At 40.0% G+C, this 27,234-nt stretch overlaps 1 protein-coding gene across 3 annotated transcripts in view; it reads left to right on the top strand.

Moving 5' to 3' along the window:
• raph1 (Ras association (RalGDS/AF-6) and pleckstrin homology domains 1) overlaps nt 1–22,655 on the top strand; it is an 86,746-nt gene extending 64,091 nt beyond the window's left edge. For 2 of the 3 annotated variants that reach the window (XM_031893700.1, XM_031893701.1), the window contains 10 exons: nt 3,859–3,936; nt 5,892–6,051; nt 6,689–6,810; nt 6,958–7,023; nt 9,202–9,345; nt 13,389–13,499; nt 14,091–14,189; nt 14,694–14,814; nt 17,414–17,550; nt 19,770–22,655. In XM_031893700.1, coding sequence (XP_031749560.1) covers nt 3,859–3,936; nt 5,892–6,051; nt 6,689–6,810; nt 6,958–7,023; nt 9,202–9,345; nt 13,389–13,499; nt 14,091–14,189; nt 14,694–14,814; nt 17,414–17,550; nt 19,770–21,758 — 3,027 coding nt within the window. In that variant the 3' untranslated portion in view covers nt 21,759–22,655. Of the gene's footprint in view, nt 1–3,858; nt 3,937–5,891; nt 6,052–6,688; nt 6,811–6,957; nt 7,024–9,201; nt 9,346–13,388; nt 13,500–14,090; nt 14,190–14,693; nt 14,815–17,413; nt 17,551–18,112; nt 18,183–19,769 lie in introns of all 3 variants that reach the window. The other variant, XM_031893702.1, reaches the window with a different exon arrangement.
• The last annotated feature ends 4,579 nt before the right edge of the window (nt 22,656–27,234 follow it).

The raw sequence follows: 27,234 nt of genomic DNA, 5'->3' as shown, positions 1-27,234 counted from the left end.
GGAATCTCCTTATCATGACAAACAGTGCTGGGCACAATTCTATTAACACTGGACTGTGCGATAATAAAGATAGTCTGTAAATTTAGTTCCTTACGTAAATTTTTTTAACATTAGAAATCCATGACTTGTGGGATTGGCCCAGCTTTGTTATAGAGGGTTGTGCTTTCACAAGAGCATGCTGATCATCTGACCTTCTTATCTTTTCAGAATCTGAGTATAGCTGTCAGTGCATGCGAATAGGTTTTGGTTTTATGGGAAATAATGTGCTAGTTTCGGGATAGAACAAGAGCAACATAAATCAAATATAAAATGAAAGTAGGTTGATATGGAACCAGGGAGACATAAACTGGAGACTTGTCTGCATACATACTCAACACAGCTATGAGAGAGAACTGCTAATCCAAAGCCCAAAGGTAGCCGTATAACATTTAGAAAAACTTTTTTGCTGAAAACAGAAATGTTAAGTATATTGCAAAAGTACATAATTTTTACCTTCAGCTCCTCTTTAAAGAAAAATGAGTAGTTTTGACATGGTAGTGCAATTCTAGCATCTCAAGTTTTAAGAAACCAGAATAATGTCATTTACAATTGAAGCTAATGATGGATTGCAATCTCTCAATACAATTAATGGGCAGCATAATATAATCTGGCTGCATGAGGATAAGGTTTTGAAACTGCAGCGAAAGGGGTTGCCTTAATGTGCTGGGCTCTCTGTATAAACCAAATATAGATAAGCAGTGTCATTCTGGAGACCCATTGGTGAGTGTCATATAAGCCCTTTTAACTGCCACCTCTCACTTCCCCAGTTGTACAGAGCAATTACATTTCTGTCTGAATAATGAATGGAAATGAGTTTGCATGGTCTATTAACCGCATGGCTTATGTTCTAACATGGATTGCTTCTTCCACTCCCTTGTGTGTCTGCCCGTAAGTTACCTCTGATATGTCTGTCTGTGTCACTTGATTAAAGGGACTTCTATTTAGCTTTCGTACGGTGATCAAAAAGATGTGTAAATGCGTTCTTTACCTCTTATTCTGTTTGATGAGATAGACTTATCTTGAACCCTTTGTGTTAACTCAACAAATTTCCAGTGTCATTTTTATTGTTATATGCTTATTATCTGGTGGATTTGCACAAAGATAATATATTATTTCATCCAGATTTCACCCTGTATAACTTTACTTTAGTTAAAGATGATAAAAAGGCAGTTATCAAAAGAATAAAACGTCATTGCTTTGTTAAATCCTTTAGCCGTCATGCTTTTAGTATAAAGTTTCTGTTCTGGGATCTTTCTTTAAAGAGTTTGTATATTCTCTTTGTGTCTAGCATAAGTTTACTCCTACACTGCAAATAGACTTTTGATGACATTGACTGTAATATGTGTTGTGGGAATGTGGTAGGGAAATTAGATTGTAAGTTCCACTGGGGCAGGTACTGATGTATCAATGATGAAAAATGTGTAAATATGTTGGTGCTCTATGAATATAAGAGGATAACAAATGTAGCACAGGCAGCTAGAATATCTAGTATATATAGGTGAGTAGCTTCTGACTACACTATGGGGGAGGTGAATTTTACCCGTTCCTTTGGGCAAAGTTGCAGTAGCTCTCATAGGCTGTCATCTGGATATGATTGTTCATGAAAGTGATATCAATTTATGTGACAGATTCATGATGGGGTTGATATTAGAACCTTAATTAACCACATCAAGAAATGCACGTTTTCCATGTGCTCTGTATGCTAAATGATGCTGCAGTAAGGTACATTTCTGCAGTGTTGTATTGGCAAGATTTCCCATTTAGAGCACATTTTGCCTATTGCCTTGCATTTTAAATTAATTGGACCATAAAATATATTTTCCTGTCGTACCTGCACTACTCATGGGGCAAGTTTGTTACATTTAGAAAACTGCCTTCTATCACCTAATCTTAGTTACATTTTTAGTAGCTGAGCACTGCTTTATATAAGCACATCAGCTATGCATATCAATTTGTGTAGTCGCTAATGACCAGTACCGCAGTATCTATGGCTACGACTGAGGTTTAAAAGGAATAATCTGATCAGGCATGCCAAGTATGACTGCTTGATGACTGTATATTCCATGTTGATATGAGGAACAACTCATCAAATCTATTGATCTAAATAAATTTCAGTCAAAACAGTGGGTTGTTTTTGGCTCTGCAGTTAACATTGTTGAATAAATAATGATCATATTTCACCACTAACCATGTATACACAGTCTCTCCTCACTTACATTACATCTTTTTTATTTCATTTAGTGGCTTGAATGAGAGGATTAGAGAGTGGGACACCGGTCTGGAGAGCAGTTAGGGCCTGTTTGGTGAAGTAATTGTAAAATACTCTGCATTTCGCACCATGACGTAGCCCTTTGAAAGCCCTTTTAGGCTTCTTTTAAATTGTTGTAATCTCTGGTCCCCTTTATGTTATACCACTTCTACTGTCAGGAGACGTTGTATCAGCTTTAACACTGTGATGATGAGATATGTGTTATCTGCATGCATATATCCATTTTTCAGTGTTCTTTACATTTTGCACAGATTAAAAGGAACACCTCAACAGGATTTCTTATGTATTGTTTTCATACCAGCAAAACCAGCAGAGGGGTATCCCCCTATTCAAACTCTGTAGCCATCTTCAGGTTTATTAAACCACAAATGACATCAGTCTATTTATGTATGTCACTCCTCTCAGTCTTCTCTCCTCTCAAAGTGTTGCAGGAATATTACTTCTGAATGCTTGCACGGAGTATCTCTATATACTCTGTAAAGGAAAATGATTTTATAGTTGGCAACAAGATTTTTATAGTTGATCACAAGATTTTAGTTGCTAGCATGCAGTTGTGGATATGTGAGATGCCTTGTAGAAAGTTTGTAAAGCCCATGGTTCTTGGCTGTTGTGTTAATGAAATATTGATTTCCTATTATGTTTCCAAACTAAGTGGAACCATAGTAACAACAAAAACACAAGGGTCAGATGACATAAATGTCCAGTGAACCCAAAAATGTTCCATTAGGCTTTTTGTAAATTGTCGTACAATTGGCCAGTTCATTGGACTTGATGTTTTGTATACTGTGGATTTAATGAAATTGTAGTAACCGCTGTTGTCAAATTGTTCGGCTTATTTCCCATATAATCCTTGGACTGGGATACAGTGGTTTTTAGTGGAGTGGCACAGGAACCCAGCGGCACAGAATGACTGTCATGGAACTCTTTGGGAGTTAAAGAGTCTGCACTATATGGCTTAGTTCAGCTAATTATTAAGGAAATGTTGCCTAAAGGTTTTTGATGAGTGACTTGAAAACCAATTTTTTTTCGGGGGGGGGGGGGGGGGGGCGGGGGATGTTCCCTGATTAACAGCATGGCTTCAAGGTTTGTTGTTGACTCTTATTTATATGTTATTAACACTTATTTATAGACATATTACAATCTGAGATAACTTTTCTTTTTGTTCACTATAACATCAGATATTGATCTTCTAAGATGACTACAGATGTAAAGAGCACATTGTCTTTGTGCAGCAAGAAGAGTATTGGTGGGGTGGGACACCTAAGACAAGGAGGTGACCGGGAAGTAATAAGAAACATAGTGATTTTATAAAAAGTGAAGTTTACAGAGGCTGCAGGGTTTTGCCGAAGACTGGAAGAGACCAGATATGATTTGTTGGCATGTCCATTTACACTAAATTCCTAACCCTTGCTCTCCATAATTGGCTAATTGAGAAGTGCATAATAATCATTCTGTATGCAGTAACCAAACTAATGTCTGCAAGTACTATCACATTGTTTGTTTTTGAGGGTGGAAGCTGTGTGCATAATGCCTTTGTTCTGTTTCTGCAGGAGGAACAAGCGGCCAAAATAAAGGCTGAGAAGATTCGAATAGCTTTAGAAAAAATAAAGGAAGCTCAGGTGAAAAAGGTAGGTCCCATCTTTGCCACGATTCTGCACATGTAACAGTTGGACTCTAAAAATAGACTGAGACTGCAGTGTTGTTCAGAATACGAGATTGACTTGGTTGTGTTCAGTTCATCCATAAAGGAAACATTTGCAGCATTATAAGCGTGCCAGTGTCCACACATACTGACAGAAGGAGAGATAGGGAAAGTGCTAAACAATGGGGCAGACAGAAAAGATTTTTGTATGGGTTTAACAGGACTGGTGTGTATTAAAGATTTGTAATTCAGCCATGTATCTGGCTTTGCTATACAGTATGTCCGTGCTAAACAAGCAAGAGTTTGCTTTAAATGTAGTACAATACCTTTCTCAGTCCTTTGAAATGGGGTAATGTATGTAAAACAAATACTGCAGGTTTTCTGCACTGCAGCTTGTACCATACTGCACCACTGCAGCTTATACCATAAAAATGGATTTTATAGGAAAAGTTGGCAACATGCATTTGATGGTTATTGGATGTGGTACAGTTTATACTGTAGTGGAAAAAGAGGCAAAGCGCCACCACAAATGTTTAATGTAAAGATCACCTCTTTCTTATATTGTCACTACTGGATTGTAATTACTAAAGGGTAATACTCTTTGTATTATGGTAAGAACTCCCTCCCTATTTCATTTGATTACACTATCAAGTCATTAGGCTATCCCCCCATGCTAGTAAGTGAATGTTACGTGAGTCTTGCCATCTGAACCATCTACATACAAGCAAGCAGGAAATGATTAATAATTATGTACTTATCTGACAATGTTTAGATTAGACAAATGAAGCGGTCATGTAACTATTTTCAGCAAGAGAATTACCCCACAATGTATATTTTTACAGTACGCATGCTTCTGGCTTCACTCAACCTACTCCCACTGGTGATTTGAGTTCCCCAGGGCATTGCTCTAAACTGGTTCCTTTGGCAACAACAGGTGTTCTCACATGCTCATAAGACATTTAGGGCATAGTTTGCAGCTACTACATTTTTATATTACATGGCTTATCTTTGGTCAATGTCCCGTTTAAACTGAAATTGGAACTGTGTTTGATAAAAACCAAGTACAGTGCACATCTGTTGAAATTGAAACATGCTAAAGTTGCAGTGCATATTTTTTCTGTGTATTTCTTAGTAAACACATCTTCTAAATAGGATTATAAAAAAAGCTGGGCATACATGAGAAGATGCTTTGCACTGACTTGGCCACTTTTATGGGTTGGCTTTTGTGCTGACATTCAGATCATAATAGGTGTCTATTCAGACCCACTGGGAGAAAAACACCCAGATTTTCTGATCCTCTTCCTATGGGATATTTAGACCTGATGATAGATATCTGGCTGGTCAGCAATACATTAAACACCCTTTTGGTATTGCTCTTACAGGCACCCGTTGTGGTTAATGGTTGTTTTCATGGCAAGTGTGGAACCTTGCTTCCATCACATTTAGATATTATGCATTTGGAAAGGTTTCACTTTATAAGCTTAATTTCTCCCAAAGGTTCTTTTCAGGTGGCTTTGCACTAAATACCCCAGTCTTTATTTGTCTGTTTATTATTCCCTGGCACAGGAAAAATTACTATACATCAAACAAGTGTAATGTGCAAAGCACAATGGCTCTTGGTGTTTATCTATGGAACATGTATAGGAGCAAGGCACTTTTGTGAATAGCATTCAAGCACACACCGTTTTGTGTCCATTATAGTACTTTGCACTTACATGCCAAAAAGAGCCTTATAATCTTTCTCAAATATCAATTCCATACAATATGCTCAGGGATCAGTATCATTGCTATCATTTAAAAATTGGAATCACTGACTGATCAACATGTATTTAAATAGGGAGAGTTCTAAATATATAATATAAAGCGTCTGTTGCTTGTGAGATAAATGCCTTTCTGCTCTTTTGAGTTTCATTTGACTGATGTTGCATTATTCCTGGGCAGTTGGTGATCAGAGTGCACATGTCTGATGACAGCTCCAAGACAATGATGGTGGACGAGCGGCAAACGGTACGACAGGTGCTGGACAACTTGATGGACAAGTCTCACTGTGGGTACAGCCTTGACTGGTCACTGGTGGAAACGATTTCTGAGCTTCAGATGGGTTAGTGAACCTGCTATGTTTAAAAAATTAAAATGATTATCATTATTACAGTATTAAGGTAATGATTTTGCTAATGCAGTTCAACTAAATTGAAAATTAGTTGTAAAATACCACCAGTGTCCTTATTGTTCATGACACTAATGTGCTGTAGGCCTTCTAACCCTTTTTAGTATTTTATGTTACTGTCAGATGTGTTGCAGTTGTCATGGAAAGCACACTTAATTGCCTTGCTTTTTGCCTATCAGGTCTTAAGACTGCTGATATATTGCAGATAATGAGCACAATAAAATGTTCTAAACCCCCATTATACATTTTTTTTGCCTTACTAACAAACAGCTGTAACCATGCTTCATCCACATCACTATTAGTGCACAGAATTGCTCCTTGTTAAGAGACTTACATAGAGAAGTTCCTGGAACCATTAGCCAGTTGCATTTCAGTTCAGCAGTGTCCATGTTAAAACAGTCAGTCTGAAAAGCCATTGTGCTGTAACTTATTGCACTTTTGGCCCATGCATTCTGATCTGTGAATCTAGAACAAATTGGCAATTTATAGCCTTGAATAAGACAATGCTGTATATATTTAATTCCCTCTTTATAAGATGTTTCTCATGGGATCCTGCTCTTCTTTTGTGTAGAGCGAATCTTTGAAGACCATGAGAACCTAGTGGAGAATCTTTTGAACTGGACCCGGGACAGCCAGAACAAGCTTATGTTTGTGGAACGTATAGAAAAATATGCACTTTTCAAAAATCCACAGGTAAGGATGAAAGGCATAAGGAAGTACTGTTGGGCAGATTTACTCTGCTTAAAGAATAAAAGTCTATGGAGATCTATTGAGGTTACCAAGTGAGGCCTGCACAACAGTATTTGTTTTCTGATAAAGAATTATGCCCTTGTGTTTCAGAACTACCTTCTTGGTAGAAAAGAGACATCTGAGATGGCAGACAGAAATAAGGAAGTATTGCTAGAGGTAAGCAAATGGGGTAGTATTAGGGAGGTATAAACAGGATTATATTTAGCTCTTCATAAGTGACTTCACTGTGAATCTAAAGCTTACTATACACCTAAAGATTTGCTTGTTTGATGAGGTTCCCAAATGAGCAGATCTTTCTACATTGAGCTGAGCGGTATCTGGCTGATCGCATCATTTGGCCCTCAGCCCAAACAATCAGATTATTTTGTCCTCATGCCAAACAATCAAATTATTTCACCTTTCGGATCATTTTCCTGTTTGGTAAACATTAATGATAATATCATATAGGGCTGAGTCTTGGCCAGTAGATAAACACAGGCCAAGTATCAGCTGATCTGCTGGCCTATGCTGGCTCCTGTGTCTGCATCAAAAAGCACTGTGTGGATTTCAGAAGGAAAATGCATACTACTTTGGTGCCTTTCAGTGCAGACACAGGAAGCAGCATAAGCCAATGAATCTGCAGACTCATGGCCTGTGTTTATCCAGAGGCCAAGAATCAGCCCAGTCTGGCATTAGCCTAAAGGCCTTTTTAGTAACATCCCACAGTGAACCTAAAAAATGTTTGTTTGTCACAGTGTGTCACAAATACAACAAATTGATAAGTTTAGTGTATTTGCACAATTAAACCTTTTTTTTTTTTTTTTTTATACCCTTTCATTTTTACATGTTCTTTGTCTGGCAAACAGATGGGGTCATAAAATTAATTACAGCTGGGAAGCACTGAAAGAAAGGAATGTCCAGAATATTTTCCTCCCTTATATCTCAAAACTCTCCCTCGCTTTGCAGCAAGGAATTTGTCTGTTTTAGAGCTGTGGCAATGGGTGCTCTAGTGGGGAAAGGCAGAGGCAAAACAAATGCCCTAATTACCTGTTAGTGCTTCCTATAGAGAAATGCCCCTCTGAGGCAGATGCTGGATGGGCTGACACCAAAATATATCATTAGTGCAATATAGACACCATGGTGGCCTCTTCCCTGCATTGCGCAATTTAGAGGTTAAAATGAAGCACGAACATGGGGCCATGAGTTGTACTCCACAGCTATCAGCGGCATAGTTTGTATTATAAGGAAAGATTAAGCCTGCTTGCTTTATTCTCTGTTGTTTATTGGCTTCATATTCAGAGCTAGTGGCTTCTCTGAGTTCCACTGTGAATCACAATTTTTATTTGCTACAAGTAAAACCAATCATTTGGTTCACGTTATTATTGGGGCTGCTTTTTCTAGCAACTGCAGCTGAAAAATCTGTAATTTGCCTGAAGTTAAAAAAAAATATGACTATTTGCCTGGTTTTGGTGTCAGTGTCATCACATTTTATTTCATTTATAATAATTTCATTTCATTTTCCAACAATTTATAACAGTGTAATGATTTTCCAAGTTGCTGTAATGCCCTGAAGTGTGCAATAAAGGCTTTTGAAAACTACAATAAGTGCAGTGCCGTCCGAAATCTATTCCCTATGATTTTCCAAGTTTACAATAGAAGTAAATTGCTCTACTTTAAAGAAAAAAAAATCACCTTTTTTCTAAAAAGAATTTACACTCTGTGGTCCCTATCCTTAAGGACTATATACTATATGTACTACTACAATATATCTAAAAATATATGGGGAAGTGTTAGCAGTAGAATCTATGTTAGAAGTGTTCTTACTCACAAGTGCCATAACAGTCCCAATTAATATGGCAACTCCTATCCCATTAGATCAGGAATACTGACAGTGACAGTAGTTTGTTAGCTTTACATAGACCTTGCAGTGCTGAAACTACCCAATGGTTGGGGGTGTGCAGAGAACGCTGTCCATCCTTATTCCAAACCTAAGAGGGTAATTTGACTGTGGTGGGGGGCTTCTTCTTTACTGAAACATAAAATGATACATAAAGCATAGTTCTAAGACTGTGGCATGCCTTTGATCACTCTGTGCTCCAGTCAAAGCAGAGCATCTTTCCTATTCTGAAGAGCCAGATGGTGTCTCATGGCAAACATATGTCTAAATTGTGGTGGAAATCTGTGAACACCAGCCTCTTCAGCACCAGCCCCCACACACCCTGGCCCATAGAACGATAATACTGTCATGTTATAACAGAACCCATTAGCCTTATCCATATTTAATCGAACATACAAGTCGGCCAAGGAACAATATATTCATTTTGCTAATTCATTTTTTTTTTTTTTTTTTTGCAGGAATGTTTTTGTGGCAGCTCAGTAACAGTTCCAGAAATTGAAGGGGTTCTTTGGCTAAAGGATGATGGTAAAAAGTCATGGAAGAAACGATACTTCCTTCTGCGAGCATCTGGTATCTATTATGTTCCAAAGGGAAAAGCAAAGGTAAGGCCACAATGGATGTTACAAGCGAATAGTGAACAAGAAACATAGATGAGAAAAATTATACAAAAGCACTTGGGGGGTTTTCTTTAAAGGTATAGTGACACCACTGTGTCACTTTAGTGGTATGTCTCTGCAGAGTCAAAGCTGTTGCAAGAACCACTGTGTCATCAAACAATATAGGAGCACCAAGTATGCATCCCTGTTGCACTCATACAACTTCTATACTCCAGATTAAGTCTTGCTGAACCTTCTCATGTTTAGTGCTCTAAAGCTGGCCACACATGAGCAGATTTAAGCAGCCAGTTTGACCCTCCCTGATTGCCCAGATATCTATCAAGCAGGTTTGAAAATCCCATTGGGTGGGACCACATTGGAGCATTGGATGTGGTTCTCTTATGTTGGGCCTGCAGGGCGTTCACCAAGTGAGTAGATCTTATTGTGTGTGACCACATTTTGTTGTGGAAAAGATGGAATTGCCGCTGTGAATCAGTAACTGATTCATTCTACCAACCCAACCTTTTAAACCAACCAATTAAATGGTGGTTTACCTTTAAAATGTAGTATAATGCAGAAGGTTGCAGTTGTCTTCATTTATTTTGTTTGTTTGTTTTTGAATTACTTTGGCTTTTGTTCAACAGTCTGGAGTATCAGCAGCTCTCTGGTTTCTGGGGTTCAATGTAACCTAGCGATGAGGCAGTGGTTTTAATGAAGATGAATAGGAGAGGGCCTGAATGGAAAGATAAATAATACAAACATTACAAAGTAGTTTTTGGTGATCTCCAGCAAGCAGATAGCACTCGCAACCTGGAAAGAGGCAGAAGAAGAGGGCAAATAATACAAACACTACAACAAGTGAAAACCAGTTGAAAACTTGCTATGAAAAGAACATTCTATAACCTACTAATAGTTAACGTGAACTACCCCTTTAATTTGTGACTTCCTGTTGCTCTATTATTCATTACACATGTTTTTGTGTTACCATCTGTATCTTACATTAGGCAGCCAGGGACTATGACTACAGTCATTCATTTCAATTACTGCGGCTTTCATACTCTCAAGAAGGGCTGACATTTTTGCTCCACAATGCAATTGTTATTTTGTTGATATGTGGTTTCCATAGCAGTCCTCAAGTTGCATAAACAACAGAAAGTAACACTTTTTTATTGTTTAGTAAAAATGTCCTAAAGATTGTATTAAAGAGTCTAGCATCACTATCAGTTATCTGTCTTGCTGCTTGAAGCAGTTTTGCACTCAGTATTGGAGAGTGGCCAAATATAAAGGCAAATTAAACTTCTTCACAGTGATTGTGACAGTGAGTGAGTGATGAAGTGAGAATTGCCTGTAAGATACCTCAAATTTTCAGCATATTGCAAATACATTAGGCACACTTTTTTATAGAGTCAAAGTTTGATGATACCATTTACACTATGTCTGGCACAATCATGTATTATAAGGAATAATGCACCCCCCAAAAGATATGAGCAGTAGGAGCCATCTTGTATAAAGAGTGCCCTTAATAGAACTCTTTGGCTGCCCTCACCCACAGGGATGCCCTAGAAATCACTTTCTCTTTATGGGCACACGCCCTCTAGCTTCTTCCCCTTTGTGGGGATTTTCCAATCAAATTTTAAAACTCGCATTATGCTACTTTAGTTGCTTTACACTGGTTACTTTCAGATTAGCGCAATGAATCGGATTTATCTATGGCAGTGCTATCCAACTGTTGTCCCACGGGCCACATTTGGTCCACAGGTATACCTTGTGCGGCCCAACCTCTCCCACTGTGCAACCCCTCTCTCCCACTTTCTCCGCTTCTGACCAAGAAAAGTGTTGAAAGCCTCCTTGCCTATAATACAGGGTTATTTATGACTTAAGGCCACCACTGGCACACTGACCTCTTCAAAAGTCTTAAAACTTTTCATTGCACTGCTAAAAACTTTCAGTGCACTCCTGTGAAAATGTGTACTACGCTCCAATTATTACTTCAGACATAATTAGTGGAGCAAGGAGACACACAGACATGTTTATCAGATGCAAGGAGAAGCCCAATGAGAAGTTTTTAGACTAAGGTTGCAACTAGGGATGCACTGAATCCACTATTTTAGGATTCGGCTGAACCCCAAATGCATTTATGAAAGATTTGGCTGAATTTCGACTTCTAATATGCAAATTTATTTAGCCAACAGGCAAAATAAACCACGCACACGGCGAAAAATTTTCAACTTATGTGTTTATGGGCAAAAAGTTGCATGCTTTTAGGGATCCGGTTTGGCTAGGACCATAGATTCTGACAAATCCGAATCCTGTTGAAAAAAGATGAATTTTGGCCAAATCCCAAATCGAATCCTGCGTTTGGTGCATCCCTACTATAGGCAGGTGGGGCGTGGAAATGGGCTGAAGCTGGCCTCTATATAAAAGGGAATGGATTTGCTGCGGAGTCAGGGAAGGGAGAGATTATAGGTAGGGTTTCCGCCATTTTAAATTTATCAGCAGGTATATTGCTGATAAATTTTTAATAACCGCACTGGCCTTCAGCACTATGCCGGTCAAAATACTGGCTAGGTGGCAAACCTATTTAAGACTTTTGAGAAGGTCAGAGTGCCATTGGTGGCATTAAGTCATAAATAACCCTGTCTTATAGGCAAGGAGACTTTAAGCACTTTTCTTGGCTTGGAGCAGAGCAATAAATAGGGGACTGCACAGTGGAAGAGGGGAAAGAATTTTAATAGTGGAAAAGACTGGGGTTGCTGTGCTATTATTTTTTGGGTGTCCGTGATGCTGCCCTGCCATTTAATGCTGAATGCTACTTTGCAATTAAATGTTGGGTTGTTAGTGCTTGTGATGCTGGACATAACTCTGCCATTTAATGTTGGCCAGTCAGTACCATATGATGCTGTATGTTACTTTGTTACTTAATGTTGGCCAGTCAGTGCCATTTGATGCAAGACATTACTGTGCAATTTAATGTTGGCCTTTAGTCTCTTGCACTTTGGCATAGTGGTTGGTAGGTGTGGGACCCTGTGTGTGGTCGTGTTTGTATTTCTTTAGCCATTTTGCTATTGCTAACTACACTTTCAAAAATGCCAGTGGCTGTAGTTCTGAAAGGGAGAATGGACAGCCACTTGCAAAGGAATTGTGGTAGAAACAAATGCAGCTTCCAACATAAGATTAAAGAGAATCCATGTTTATGTCCACAGTGCTGTAGAAATGGGTTAGAAAGTGCCCAATTCAATGAATAAACTATTGCCTGTAATTATATATATATATATATATATATATACACAATCCTTGTAAATGGTAGCACGCCACAAACCAAGAGTCAAATGCCTGGGTGCTAAAGCAAAAAAATACATACAAACTGCAGTACAGGCCAGCACTCACAGGTCTTCTAGGATAATGGCATCAGACGAATAAAAATGTTATAACAAAAAATCTTGAAGCATGGTTCTTTATTAATCCAATGTTTCAGTTCCAGCCAGGCTCCCTGATGAAAGTTCCTGGCTGGAACTGAAACGTTGGATTAATAAAGAACCATGCTTCAAGATCTTTTGTTATAACATTTTTATTCGTCTGATGCCATTATCCTAGAAGTCCTGTGAGTGCTGGCCTGTACTGCAGAAAAAACCTAGGTGCCAGAGCTTAAAAAATTATACAAATGAATTCAAAGTGTCGGCACTTGTAGGGTTTCCGCAACAAAAGCAAAGGAAATAAAGATACTTTTAAATGCAGGTGATGTGGTTTATTAATCCGACGTTTCAGTCCTTTACTTGGACTTTCATCAGGGAGTGACTGTCCAAGTAAAGGACTGAAACGTCAGATTAATAAACCACATCACCTGCATTTAAAAGTATCTTTATTTCCTTTGCTTTTGTTGCGGTATATATATAAAATATGTAAGTATATAATTCAGCACTCACTATTTGTTGTGCTCTACTCATGAATAAATGCTCAGGTAGATACACTGGTATGAGGCTTAGTAGGATGAGCCATCAGCTGTAATCATCTGGAATGGATTACTAACATGCTCATTTCTTTGCCTGCAGGCATCTAGAGACCTCGTCTGCTTCCTTCAACTGGATCACGTCAATGTTTACTATGGTCAGGATTATCGCAGCAAATACAAAGCGCCCACGGATTATTGCCTGGTATTAAAGGTGAGGCTTCCTATGTTGCACAATTTCACTCCATAGTGCTTATTGCTTGGGCGCTGAACTGGGTGAAAGTGTTTCCTGCGGAAAAATATAAATTTAGGTTAGTGTTGTAACACCCACGTGTAACCCATTCCTGCATTTGGTTTGCCCATAATTATCTACTCATACACACTACAAATGTATAGTTAGATATGTTTTCCAGTAAAGCCTTTACCATCCTCCCAGTTTGACTTCCTTTCTGCTCAGGAGTCACTGGGGGACTTGTTGGCAGACTTTAGCAAATGAATTTTGTTTGTTCAGCTAAAGCTTCTTATCATACAGTGCCACCTTGTGGCCATATCCCAAACTTCACCTTACGTGCATCACCAATTAACTATTTTTCTGTATAGACAGTTGCCTTGGGTGTCCTCTAATATTACTAGACACTGACAGATGATGAAACCATTTATGAAACCACTCTAGTTTAGGGAACATGGGACTTAAAGCTTTTGGTCTGGGTTTTATCGCCCAGTGACCTTTCAAGAGACTTGTATTATAACTATCAGAACCAACAAAAAGCTTTATTTCTGAAATAAAAATGCTTCACCTCCACAGCACCCACAAATCCAGAAGAAGTCTCAGTATATCAAGTACCTGTGCTGTGACGATGTGCGAACATTGCACCAATGGGTTAATGGTCTCCGCATTGCAAAGGTAACTTCCTATAGAACTTTAATGTGCTGGGGCATTAACCCTTGTTTTATGGTTTTCTTGTGTTTTTTTGTTTTTTTTTAAATTAAAATGTATAGCATACATATTTAGTATAAATAGTACTATTACTTTAACTGGTTGCCTATCTTAGCATGCATTGGAGCTGCTTCCAATTTAGATCTTTATGTATCAAACCATTAAAGTTCTGCCCTGGATACAGTTTACTGTCCAGTGTTCAGACCACATGCTGTGTGTGTTTTTGTGTGACTGTTTCTAAGCAGGAACTACCATATGCATTTTCTTATTTTGCCCAAGGTCTGAACGGCCAGTGTCATATATACATCCATGTTTGCCATTTTTCCTTTTCCATTGACTCTGATTTCCCTTTATCCCCTGCAGCTAGTGCTGTTTCACTGCCTTATAGTTAAACCTGAGAGCCCCCAGTTATGATTATACTGCAGTAGCACTCTGTGTTCTTCTTCTGATATTTGACTTTTTTTTCTCCAGTATGGGAAGCAGCTCTATACAAACTATCAAGAAGCACTAAAAAGGACAGAGGCAGCCTATGACTGGACTTCCATGTCCACTTCCAGCATGAAATCTGGATCAAGCTCTTCCAGTCTGCCCGGTAAATCTCTTGGCTCAGGGCTATATCCTGAAACTCCTTCAGCCCAGGCCTGGAAACCTGTGGGTTCCTGCAAATGCCTGAGGGGCTGCTGTATGATGCCACAGACAGTCACTATTTACTGGGCTGGTAAAGAGTTGTTTGGTCCTCTGTGTAGTTCAAATGCCAGGGTCTATTTTGAATCCCAGTCCAGGCCTGCTTCAGCCTATACTGATTTGTATGTATATCTCATACTTACCACTAAGGCTGGTTCTGTTTTACACTTACATTACTTGGACAAGAGCAACTTAAATGGGTCTTGTGCTGCTTATAGCAAAGAGAGTTTTTATGTATTGGTCCTTCGGAAAAAATACGTTATCAGACCATTTTTTAGTTATTTTAGTGTGCTAAAACTGTATTAAATGTTTTTTTTTTTATAACTGAGCATTTTACGTATACAGTGGCCAATTCTCTCATGTTACTGAATAACAAATCCTGCTCTGACATTATGTTCTCTGAGATGTTTTTATATCCAAGCACAAACAAATTTGTTTTAAAGTGAAGTTGTTTCGTGTCAGAAAAGAAGCATGAACTTATATATATTTTATATAAATAAATATATATATATATATATAATTTGCATAAGTGCATTCAGTTTGCCTATTTTTTAATATTAAAGGAACAGTAGTAACACAAAAAAATGAAAGTGGTTTAAAGTAATATAAATATAATGTACTGTTGCCCTGCATTGGTAACACTGATCTGTTTGCTTCAGAAACACTACTGTGATGTATATAACATTGAGGCAATTGAAAAAAGGGCTAAATGGCACAGGCTAAATAGCAGATAACAGATAAGCTCTATAGAACACTGTTATATACTTACAGAATATATTTATGTAACCTTTCTCGTTTGAATGGCTGTCACTATGGCTACACAGATGCTTATTTATATACACCAGGGATCCCCAACATTTTTTACCCGTGAGCAACATTCAAATGTAAAAAGAGTTGGGGAGCAACACAAGCATGAAAACGGTACCTGGAGGTGCCATATAAGGGCTATGATTGGCTATTTGGTAGCCCCTATGTATACTGGCAGCCTATAGAAGACTCTGTTTGGCTTTACACTGGGTTTTATGCAACCACAACTTGCCTCCAAGCCAAGTATTCAAAAAATAAGGGCCTGCTTTGAGGCCACTGGGAGCAACATGTTGCTCACGAGCTACTGGTTGGGGATCACTGATATACACCATAGTAGTGTTTTTAAAGCAAACACAGCAGTTTTACTATTGTAAAGCAATAGTTAATTATATTTTAATTTCTTTAAACCACTGTCCTTCTTTGGTGTTACTGTTCCTTTAACTGCTTACAGTCTTTTAGGGTATGTATTACTTCTTAGTTAATTCAGCAGTCTCATCAATGGGCAATAAAAGTTTTAGTTTAAGCTAAAAGGACATATTATTTTAAATAGCAAGTTGAACTGTAGGGCTATGACATGTGGCGTTTTGACCCCATGTGCCATGTGCACTTCTCAGCTGTGGCATTTACTTTTTATTTGGTTGTTACGGTCCCACTTATCCTAGCAACAAGACAGTGTTTGAATGGCAGACTGGGAGATGATTAGGAGAGAGGATAAATAGGAGTACAAGTCATAAAAAATATGGATCAATGCATTCAATGCACTCCCAGTTCAGCAATGGTGTTTCTACACATCAAGGTTGCATTTTAATTTTCGGGGTTTAGAGAGGCATAAAAGGAAGAAAAGACCAGTTGCAAACTTCAGCAACATGCTATTAAGCTCCACAGGACCCTCCCCCTTTCCCAGCTGCACCAACCATCTTCCCGTTTCACTGTACCTGACCTGTGCAGCAGAATTGGTGGCTGCCACATAAGACCACATCACTTCTTGTCCCTGGCACTGTTCACCAACCAGGAGCACACTGGCAGTCTGCTCAGTTTCTGGGATGGGAATTAAAGCTATTAACCCTGTTCCTGCCTTTTGAGATAAAGTATGGTGGAGCTCTGTTGTGGATAGGGCCCAGTGGAGGTGAAGTTATTTATCATAAAAATGTAATTGCTTTCCCGGACCATAATTTATGTATTTACTGCAGTTTTCCACATTCTCTGTAAATCTTTCCTCCTCATTAGTAGTTTGCACTCTCCTGACAGCAGCATTACAAGCTCTGTATTATAAATGTCAAAGGCATCATTGTGCCAGGGACTTTTGCTAGGTTACACTGAGGGGGTATTTGCTTGGTGATCTTGCAGGGGGACATGCCTTTTTTATCACTTTACTTTGGTCTAATCCTATGAGATTCTTACTTTACTTTGGTCTAATCCTATGAGATTCTTACTTTACTTTGGTCTGATCTTTTCTTTTTATTCCCATAAACACTAAAAATGATTTTATTCCAGCCCATTCTACACCCATGCCTTATCTGTTCTGGTAGGCTAACCTGACCCAAACCCCATTCAATAAATATTTGATTCCTGAACATTTTGCTTTTTCCTTTTCTCTCTTGTCCTCTCCTACTGATATGGCTTTTTGTGTTAGTACAGGGTTATGTGAAACAGTGAGGAGCCATTGTTGCTGTTACCATAACCACTTCTCTCTTTCCCAGAATCCCAATCAAACCATTCCAACCAATCAGATGGCAGTGATATACAGGCCATGTCCCATGTGCGATCACAGAGCATTGTGAGCTCAATCTTCTCTGAAGCATGGAAGAGGGGAACGCAGTTGGAAGAATCCAGCAAGGTATCAATAGCTGTAACTTACTGTACATGCCTGTTCTGAACTAAAGCATGGATTGCTGGGCTGCATGGATAGCAAGCTGTTGGGTTCCAAAGTTCATTCTTTTTACCTCATATCATGAACATGATTTCCCATTCCATTAAGTAGACCAATGTTTAGTATGCATCATGTGCCAAGCCAAGTCATTCCCATTTATATGTTTCCATTACATAGACAAATATACAGTCCACTTCTGGTACTCATAACCCCATCTGTTGATCTGTTGTGGCTGAAATATTAATGGATATAATCCAGAAGACCAATATAGCCTCTTCCTCATCCTGATATATATACAGTGTGTATATATATATATATATATATATATATATATATATATATACACACACACACATATACGTATGTATATATACAAGGCCAATGAATATGAAATGTATTTTATACATTTGCATTAAGCATGGGAAATCCCGTTGAACGGGGGTAAGAAATATGTTTGCATCTTGTTGCTGCTCTGTCGCACGCATTTTGTTTCACTGCTCGTGTCTCTCCTGTTGCCTCATTGTCCCAGGTTCCAAATGAGAAGCCTACTTCTGCTAAGGCCATCCAACCCACAGCGCTCTGTACGGGGCAGTATTAAGGTCAGGGGTCATCTGAAAACACCTTTAACCTGGATGTTGTTAACTGGAATCCTCCAGACTAACTTTCTAAAGAATCTAGGGGCGCACTGAATCCAGGATTCCTTTTGGTATTTGGCCAAACAGCTTTTGTATTGACACAGGTTGGCCGAAATCTTTTTGTTCAGCCAGACCGAATCCAAACTCTTATAATTGTCATGTGACTTTAGAGCTCTGGACAACAAGATTTTTTTCCCCAGATTTTAATATACAAATTAGGGTTTGAATTCAGTTCGGTATTCGGCCAAATCTGTTGTGGAGAATTCATCCAAATCAAAAATGATGGATTCAGTGCATCTCTAAAAGAGTTGCTAATCTTTTCTTGAGCAAAATGTGAATATACCTTAACGCAAGCCCTCTGTCAGACTGACTTTCTGTTTCTTGGCTGAAAAATGGCAGTAGTTCTGATTGCTGACAGTCATATACTGTGTCAGTGAAACAGGTAACTCTGCCTTATCAGTGTGGCCTTTAGAACTTATTAAAGCAACACAAAAATGTATGGGCTTACCCCCAGACACCCTAATACTTTGGTGACCTTGCACCCTTCAGGTGTGTGCGCTCCTTCTCATTTTTAGTTTAATAGAACAAGTTTGGGCTGGGTAGGTATACGCAAGCATCCTCAGCAATATCCTTATTGTCATGTTTTGGCAACAGTCCTGTCTATGTTTTGAGACCACATTATGCTGCAGTTGGGTGAGACACAGTTCAGCATCCAGGCAGTAGGAACTTGATATTTTGGGAAAAGCAGCCAATGTGAATTATAGGTTTATGATATTTTTTTTCTGGCTGCCAGTACTTAGATTTTTTACACACAAACTAGATTATTACTGGGACTTAGCAGGCTAATATTTTTTATAGAATAATTATTAGGCACTCCATACAAGAATAAGCAATATTCTGCTCAGCTAGCCTTGCCTTATTTTTCCTTTCCTTCTCCCTTGGCGTGCATGTTCCCCTCTGGTTCCCTTGTAACCAGCATGCATTCTTTGTAGCATGGTTAAAATCATTTCCAGTTTCTTTGTTTAAAATCCTTGGTTGGGAGCTATGTAAAAATTTAAAATGCAGAATGTTTGCTGTTATCTATCTTTCTGTCTTTAGCATTCCAACGCTAGCGTTTAGTGAATTGAAGTGTTAGAGACTTGACCTACAGTTGCTGGTCCCTGACCTTGCTGGCAAAACATAGGAGCATTTAATGGTGGTTTCATGGTGGTGCAGTTCTCACTGTTTGTATTTATTTTGCTAAAACTTTGGAAGCCCCTGCTTGCATGCAGTGCACATAACTTGGATAATGCATGGTACTATTTCAACCTTTATCAATTGTTTGTGGTGTTTCTCAGTCATCTCCCACCTTCTTTGTCTGTTATAATCAATCGGTTTATTGTGTTGTTGTTTCTCTAAGTAATATGACTGCATCTGGCAGACCCACAGCATATAGCACATCATTCATTAGAATGTGCATGACTGTGTGCTACAGATGCTTTGCTGTGGCGTGCTCAATCTATATCCATTTGCTAATCAGGTATATCCATATATATATATTTATTTTTCTAGGCACGGATGGAGTCTTTGAGTCGTCCCTCAACTTCACTATCACAACATTCACATGTTCAAATTAGAGCAGTGTCTCCCCATGCTGCTTCTCAACCATCACCACTTGCTCCTCCTCCTCCGCCTCCTCCACCTCCACCACCACCTCCACCCCCTCCTCCTCCTCCTTTACCAACCCAGTCAAAAAGCCCATCTGTGTCAGCACCAATTTTGTTTGCAAAGTACAGTACTATCACAAGGTTGCAGAATGCTTCTCAGTACCCCGGTCCTCATTTCAAATCACCTAGCTTAAACCAGAATGTTTCTCAGTCCACAAAACCCCAAATGGTAGTCACTCCCAATGGTGCTATTCCTCCACCACCACCGCCTCCTCCCCCACCTCCTCCACCTCCACCTGGCTCAGCTATGGCTATGCTAAAGCCTTCCCCTTGTACACCCTCTATGCCTCAGTTCACACCTCCACCTCCACCTCTTAAAATCCATCAAATTCAGCAGATTAACACTATCCAGGCCACTCAGCCTCCACCTCCTCCTCCACTCCCACCACCTCCACCCCCTCCTCCCCCACCACCTCCTCCACCACAGTTCCAAGCACCTGTAAAAAGCAATGCACCAATCAATAAAACAGTAGCACCCATTGCTACAGTACCTTCATCTGCTTCATTAGGCCCTCCTACTGCACCCAAAAAGCAGATGCATTTCACTCCCTCACTTATTCAACAACCCCCACAAGCATCATCTGTTCCTTCTGGCCCCACTCCACCTCCAACATTACCTAAACAACAAAGCTTCTCTAAACCTCCTTCTTCTCCTCAGTCACCTATGCCATCTGTTAAACAAATCGTTAGTCAGTTTCCACCTCCTCCACCTTCAGATCAACCTCCTAAACAGTCCATTTCTAATTCTGTCCCTCAGTCTCCTCCTGCTGTAAAAGCAAAACCAAAATGGCAGCCGTTTTCTGTCCCTTCACCAGAATTTCCCCCTCCACCACCTGAAAGCAGCTTAGCTCTCCTTCCACCTCCACCACCACCACCACCCGCTCCTGCAACATCCCCTGCTCCACCACTTTCTCCCACACCAGACAAAATGGGATCCCCTTCCAAAAAGCCAAGCAAGACCTCAAGCCCCGGTGGAAAGAAACCTCCACCTACTCCACAGCGTAACTCAAGCATTAAATCCAACAGCTCAGCTGAATACCAAGAATCTAAGAAGTCTTCAGTGGACAGTCTAGTCAGCAGATTTTCAGAATCTCCTGGTTCTCCATCAAAGGAGTTGGCACCACCAACTGCAGCTCCACTAAAACCAGCTAAACTCAACCTTTCAGGGGTTAACCTGCCTATGGTTTTCCAGCAGGTAAATGTTTCTAGTCAAGTGCCCTGCTTGAAACAATCAGCGAAAGAACCAGCAACAGAGTTTCCATCCCCACCATCAGATTCTGAACCTGATTTCCCACCTCCACCAGCAGATCTTGAGCTTCTTCCCCCACCACCTCCATCAGATGGTACACCTGTTGTTTTTTCTGGCAACACCTCACCAAAGGTAGCTGTGGTAAACCCACAGCCACAGACCTGGTCAAAATCATCTGTAAAAAAGGCCCCCCCTCCAACTATGCCGAAACGGAATGACAGCGTGCGTTTAATGCAGGTGGAAATGACAGATCCTCTTCCACCTGTCAGCTCTCAAGTACCAACTTCACCCAAACCTAGTCTGAGTGTTCAGCCAGGATTCCTTGCTGATCTTAACAAGACTCTGCAGAGAAAGTCTATTACTAGACACAGCTCATTGTCCTCTGCCCGTTTATCTAGACCAGAGCCCACAGCCACCATGGATGATATGGCACTGCCACCCCCTCCTCCAGAACTGCTAGGAGACCATCAAAAAGCTAACTGCTATGGAGGTAGCCATTTATCAGGCTATGCAACTATACGTAGGGGGCCACCACCTGCTCCACCTAAAAGGGACCAGAATACCAAGCTCTCTCGAGATTGGTAACAAGTAATAAACTCTCTTTAGCTGAATGAACACTTGGCAGTATAAAGTACTATGAATCTAGAAATTCCTTGTATGGAATCACCCACTCAAGCAAAATATTCCCCAGAGAAACGTTATCAGGCACCTGATCTCACTTTATGTTGGATAAATGCAGTTACAGTTCCCAATGGAGATACATAGCCTGCCCCAATATGTACTGGACCAAAACACGTTTCAAACTCAGCATTCAAAGAGACATTTTGTAGTGTATGTTGATGTGCAGTGTGTCTCTGCATGTAATCCTACAGTAGGCATATAATTCTGTAATTAAAATTATAATATAGCACTTGTACAATAAAAGATAACCAGAATGTTCTATTTCACTATGTCTATTTCCAGTACAAATATTACCTGTATGGAAGCTTTGTAGATGGTGCTGTGGCATAACAAGCTCATTCACATATGTAGAGACTTTCATTGCGACATACACTACTTGGAGTTGGCTTTTAGCACAACCGTAACCCTTTGCAGGCTGAAGGGGTAAAGCATCCTCACTGGCCTTTTTAGTTGTAAGGTGTTTTATAGTTAAATCAGTGTTGTGTTTTTCTTTACCCCTATGACCATGAAATGTCAGATTTGTGGCTGTCCTGCCAGTGTAAGCTTCAGTTCTCAGTATCCTCTCATTTGGCTGGGAAATGTGGAGCTACCGTTCCAAACAGCCTGATGGACAGGATTTGGAAATGTCTTGCAGCCATAGTGAATGTTCTACAGAACCATAGTAATATAAAAAGTCAGTGAGCCTAATGTCATAACTGAGGTAACGCATAGTCAGATTAATTTATAAATACATTTGGTCACATGGACTGATTACAATATGTAGAATTTAATGTGATTGGAAATTAAACCTTATTCACAGTACTGGTGCTACAAACGTCTTCATCTTTCTTCCATTTGAAATCAACACATTAAAATGAATAAAAAACTGGGAAGGTAATGTAGCCATCGACTATTCTGTGCATTGGCAGCCTCCGCTTCTGTTTCTACTATTGCCCCAGGTTCTTCTGTATGTACGGTATGAGTTCTGTATTACATCATCATATTCTTACAGATCTAAAGCTGTTGGAGATGCATATCCCAAAATGAATCAGGATATTGGCTCTGTTCATTTACTGTTCATAATCCTAGTGCATGATGTACATATCGCCACTAGAACCACTAAACTTAAAATAGTAGTTGCTCTGTTGTAAATATGCATTATAAAATATTCACAAATGTGTATGATTGTTTGTATTGATGCAGCTTAGTATTCGTCATATACAGGTATGGAACTGTGATCCAGAATGCTCAGGGCCTGGGGTTTTTCCTCCAATAAGGACTAATTATATCTTACTTCAAGTTAAGGTTCTGTTTTATTATTACAAAGAAAAAGAAATATTTAATATTGAATTATTATATTCCAATGATGTCTAAGGTAGATGCCCTTCCCATAATCTGGATAATGGCTTCCAAATAACTAATTCCCATAGCTGTACATAAATAACAGTCAAAAGCGTATCCAATGCAGGAAATAAACATTTGCCCTTAAATTTTCCCTTAATTGCCCATCAGACCAACCCTTTTCCTTTTCCACTGCTTTGGTCCTCCCTAGAGGAGCCAGCCCCACAGTCTGGTAATGACTGATCTAGAATCTTACCTCACTTACTTGCAGTTGTGCCAGCAAAGAGCAGGCAGATAAGAGCCTGGGAGAGTTTGACGTGCTCCATCCTCCTTCCACAGACAATAAAAAGGGGAGAATGTCAAGTCTAGTTCCGCTAAGCATATATTTGTGAATGTTACTAGTGCCATGTTTATATAAAGTCATTCATATTTTAGGTTTAGGTTTCCATTAATGCAAGGCTGTGCAAGCTTAATCTTTAAACTACTGTTTCTAGAATGCTGGCAGTTATGGTCCAACAATAGATGGAAGTGGAACTATCCATAGAGAAGTGAAGTGGCACCCAGAAGATAAGGCTAACGTCCATCGGAGAGATTAGGCACCTGTGATAGATCTCTGCGACTGCAGGAGGCTGATCTCCCCGAAATGCCTTTCTGCCAGCAATAAAGGGAATTCCTGGTGGAAAGGCCTACGCATGGCTTTGTTTTTCCAAAGTCGTGCAAAGTTTCCTCCTGCAAGGCAACTTCATGTGACTTCAGAAAAATAAAGTGATGTGTAGGCCTTTTCACCAGCGATTTCCTTTACTGCCAGTGGACAGGCTTCGGAGAGATTAGTCACTCACAGTAGCGGAGATTTATCGTGGTTGACTAATCTCTCTGTGGGGCATTAGTCTAAGGGCTCTGGCACACGGGGAGATTAGTCGCCCGCGACAAATCTCCTGTGTCTCGGGCGAATAATCTCCCGGATTGGCATCCCACCGGCGAAAATGTAAATCGCCGGTGGGATGGCAAATGCGGCGGCGCGATTTTCACCGTGTGCCAGAGCCCTAAAAGAGCTTATAGCACCTTTAATTATGGGGTAATTATGTTGTTTTATGATACAATGAAATGGAAGAGAGCTAAAGCATGATGTTGTAATGGGGTTCTCCAGTGTCTTGTTCTACCACTAGAGGGCCTCAGTTTCCGGCCCTGTAGTTTTTGGTTCTGTAGAATTCAAGAGGTAATGTTACTAAAAAGACTCCAATATGTAATGTGGAAATGTTACCTTATGAATGATGGTATAATATATCCAGTGCCCTGTTATTGTATGTAATGTAAGCTGAACACAAATCAGTGATATTATACAAAATGGTAACTCTTTGCTCACTCTTTCTCCTCTCTTCTGAGATATTGCCCAGGTCTAGCCATTTATCATTGCTAAAGTTAATGACAAGGGATATATAAATGTACAATAAAAAGAAAATTACTTGGGTGCTGGAATTTTGTATGAACTGGAGTTTTGCTATAGTGAATTTTTTATTATTGTAACAAATCAAAGCTTTAATCCGTTATTTGCTACAGGTATGGGATCTGTTATCAGGAATGCTCAGGGCCTGAGGTTATGGGTTTCTGTCATTCAGATAAGGCTACTAAAAACATGTAAACATGAACCACCAATAAGGATTCATGCAGCTTAGTTACCATCAAGTACAAGGTACTGTTTTATTATTAAAGTGAGAAATGAAATCATTAACTGAAATTAGAATTATTTGCATAAAAATGACTCTGCAGTAATTTGGAGCTGAATATCAGGTTTACAGATAAGAGATCCCATACTCGTATTACTAATAAGTAACTCTTTCTTTTTAAGAAATGTAGTGTCAAACACAATATTTGTCATTGCAATGTACTCCTCTAATAATAAAAGGTAAGTCTGTACAAGATTTTGCACTGCTTTAATGAAATGTCCCAAACATGCTACTATCGCCGTTCTGCACCAATGGCTGCTTTCCCAGCTTTGCATTATAGGGCACGCGCCCATCCTTGTGTGAGACCAAAACTGTGATTGGCTCAAATTCCACACCCAAATGTGTTTCTGGAAAGTAAACACAAGGACATTCCCAATGGAAAGAATCTAAGATGATTATTACTTCAGCCCAAAATTAATAAATATGACATAAGTTATTTATCATGGGCTATGTGATGAGGGTTTTAAATGATGCTATGTTTCAGTGTTTCCTTTTAGCTATAGCAGTGCTGTCCAACTTCTGTTGTACCGAGGGCCGGAATTTTTCCGACCTACCTGGTGGAGGGCCGATAATGGAAGCCAGTTTTGACCACTCCCCTTTTTGAAACTGCACCCACTTGAAACCACACCCATGTTATCACATGACCATACCCATATTAATGGTTGTAGTACAGCAAAAACCTGCCATACTCTGCCTGCCCTGCCCTGCCTGTGTGCCATACTCTGCCTGCCCTACCCTGCCTGTGTGTGCCATACTCTGCCTTCCCTACCCTGCCTGTGTGTGCCATACTCTGCCTTCCCTACCCTGCCTGCGTGTGCCATACTTTCACTGTGTGTGCCATTCTTGGCTGGTTTGTGCCAAACTTGGCCTGTGTGTGCCATACTCTGCTTGCCCTACTCCGCCTGTGTGTGCCATACTCTGCTTGCCCTACTCCGCCTGTGTGTGCCATACTCTGCCTTCCCTACCCTGCCTGTGTGTGCCATACTCTGCTTGCCCTATGATGCCTGTGTGTATGGCACACACAGGCAGCCTACAGTGACACAATGCTGGCACTGCTCCTACAGTCTGCACAATAACTATATATTAAAAAACTTTTTAATTGTAGTACCACCTCAGTATATGTTCTTTTTGTAGTATGCTGGGATTATTTGTGGGTTTCTACTGCTCCTGAGGTGTGAACAGGGGAACAATGGGGGTGATTACTGCCTGAGCCTGAGGTGTGAACACTGCAGGGGGTGAACAATGCAGAGATTAAAAGGTGTGAACAACACAGGGAATTACATATTTAAACAATACAGAGGGATTACAGCCTGAATCTGAGGTGAGAACCATGCAGGGGGCCAGTTAATCTCAGTAATGATACCATTTAAAGCTTACACAAGACTAAGCCATCAAAGCAGCCAGACAGGTGGCCCGTGGGCCGCCAGTTGGACAGCACTGAGCTATAGGAAAATCCAGTTTCCAGCTGTTGGGAGTTCTTTACAACCATTATAGGAGACCCCTATTCAAAGGATTGTATATACTATTCTCCATATGTAATAAAAGGCACTACATTTGCCCAGGAGCAGTAGATTCTTCGCAACCGATAAGATTTTTTAATTTTAAACAGGTGAACAGTAAATTTTACCTGCTGATTGGTTGCTATGGGTTACTGCTTCTTGGTGCCTTTTATTACATAACCATAAATGTATTTTTAATCCAATGGTTTCTGTTTTATTGCCTTAGGCTGATGTCAGACGTGGTGTATTCTTGGCAAGCCGGAAAATGCTTGTCAAGAATACGCCCTGCTACTGCAAATGTGTCCTACCTCAGTAGCGGGCGAATACTCGGCAAGTGTTTTTCGGCTAGCCGAGAATACACCACGTCTGACATCAGCCTTAGGTATCTTTCTTCTCTATGCTTTTTTTTGTAACTCTTCAGACAAAGCTTCCCACCATGTAACAAGCACTGAAAAGATCAAGGATGACTAGTGGCCTGGCAGCCAGGGAGTTATACCCTTGCATACTGGGCACTGGAGCGATGGAGCCACTTGCTGCAGCCCAACTCAGCTGTTTGTTATGTCTGAAAGTCACTACTCGTAGGGGTTTATTTATCATGCTGTGTAAAAAAGTGGATTAAAATATTATTGGTGATGTTGCTCATAGCAGCCAATCAGATGCTTTGCTTTGGTTTTCTAACTGTTGAAATCTAATTGCTGATTGGTTGCCCTGGGCAACATCACCAGTGATGCTTCACTCCACTTTTTACACAGCATGATAAATATACCCCACATGTAACTAAGAGTAGTGACTTTCAGACATAACAGACAGCTGGGTTGGGCTGCAGAAAGTGGCCCA

Source organism: Xenopus tropicalis, chromosome 9 (genome assembly GCF_000004195.4).
Source record: "Xenopus tropicalis strain Nigerian chromosome 9, UCB_Xtro_10.0, whole genome shotgun sequence".
Classification (NCBI taxonomy): Eukaryota; Metazoa; Chordata; class Amphibia; order Anura; family Pipidae; genus Xenopus; species Xenopus tropicalis.
This window is presented reverse-complemented; position numbering and strand designations above follow the sequence as displayed.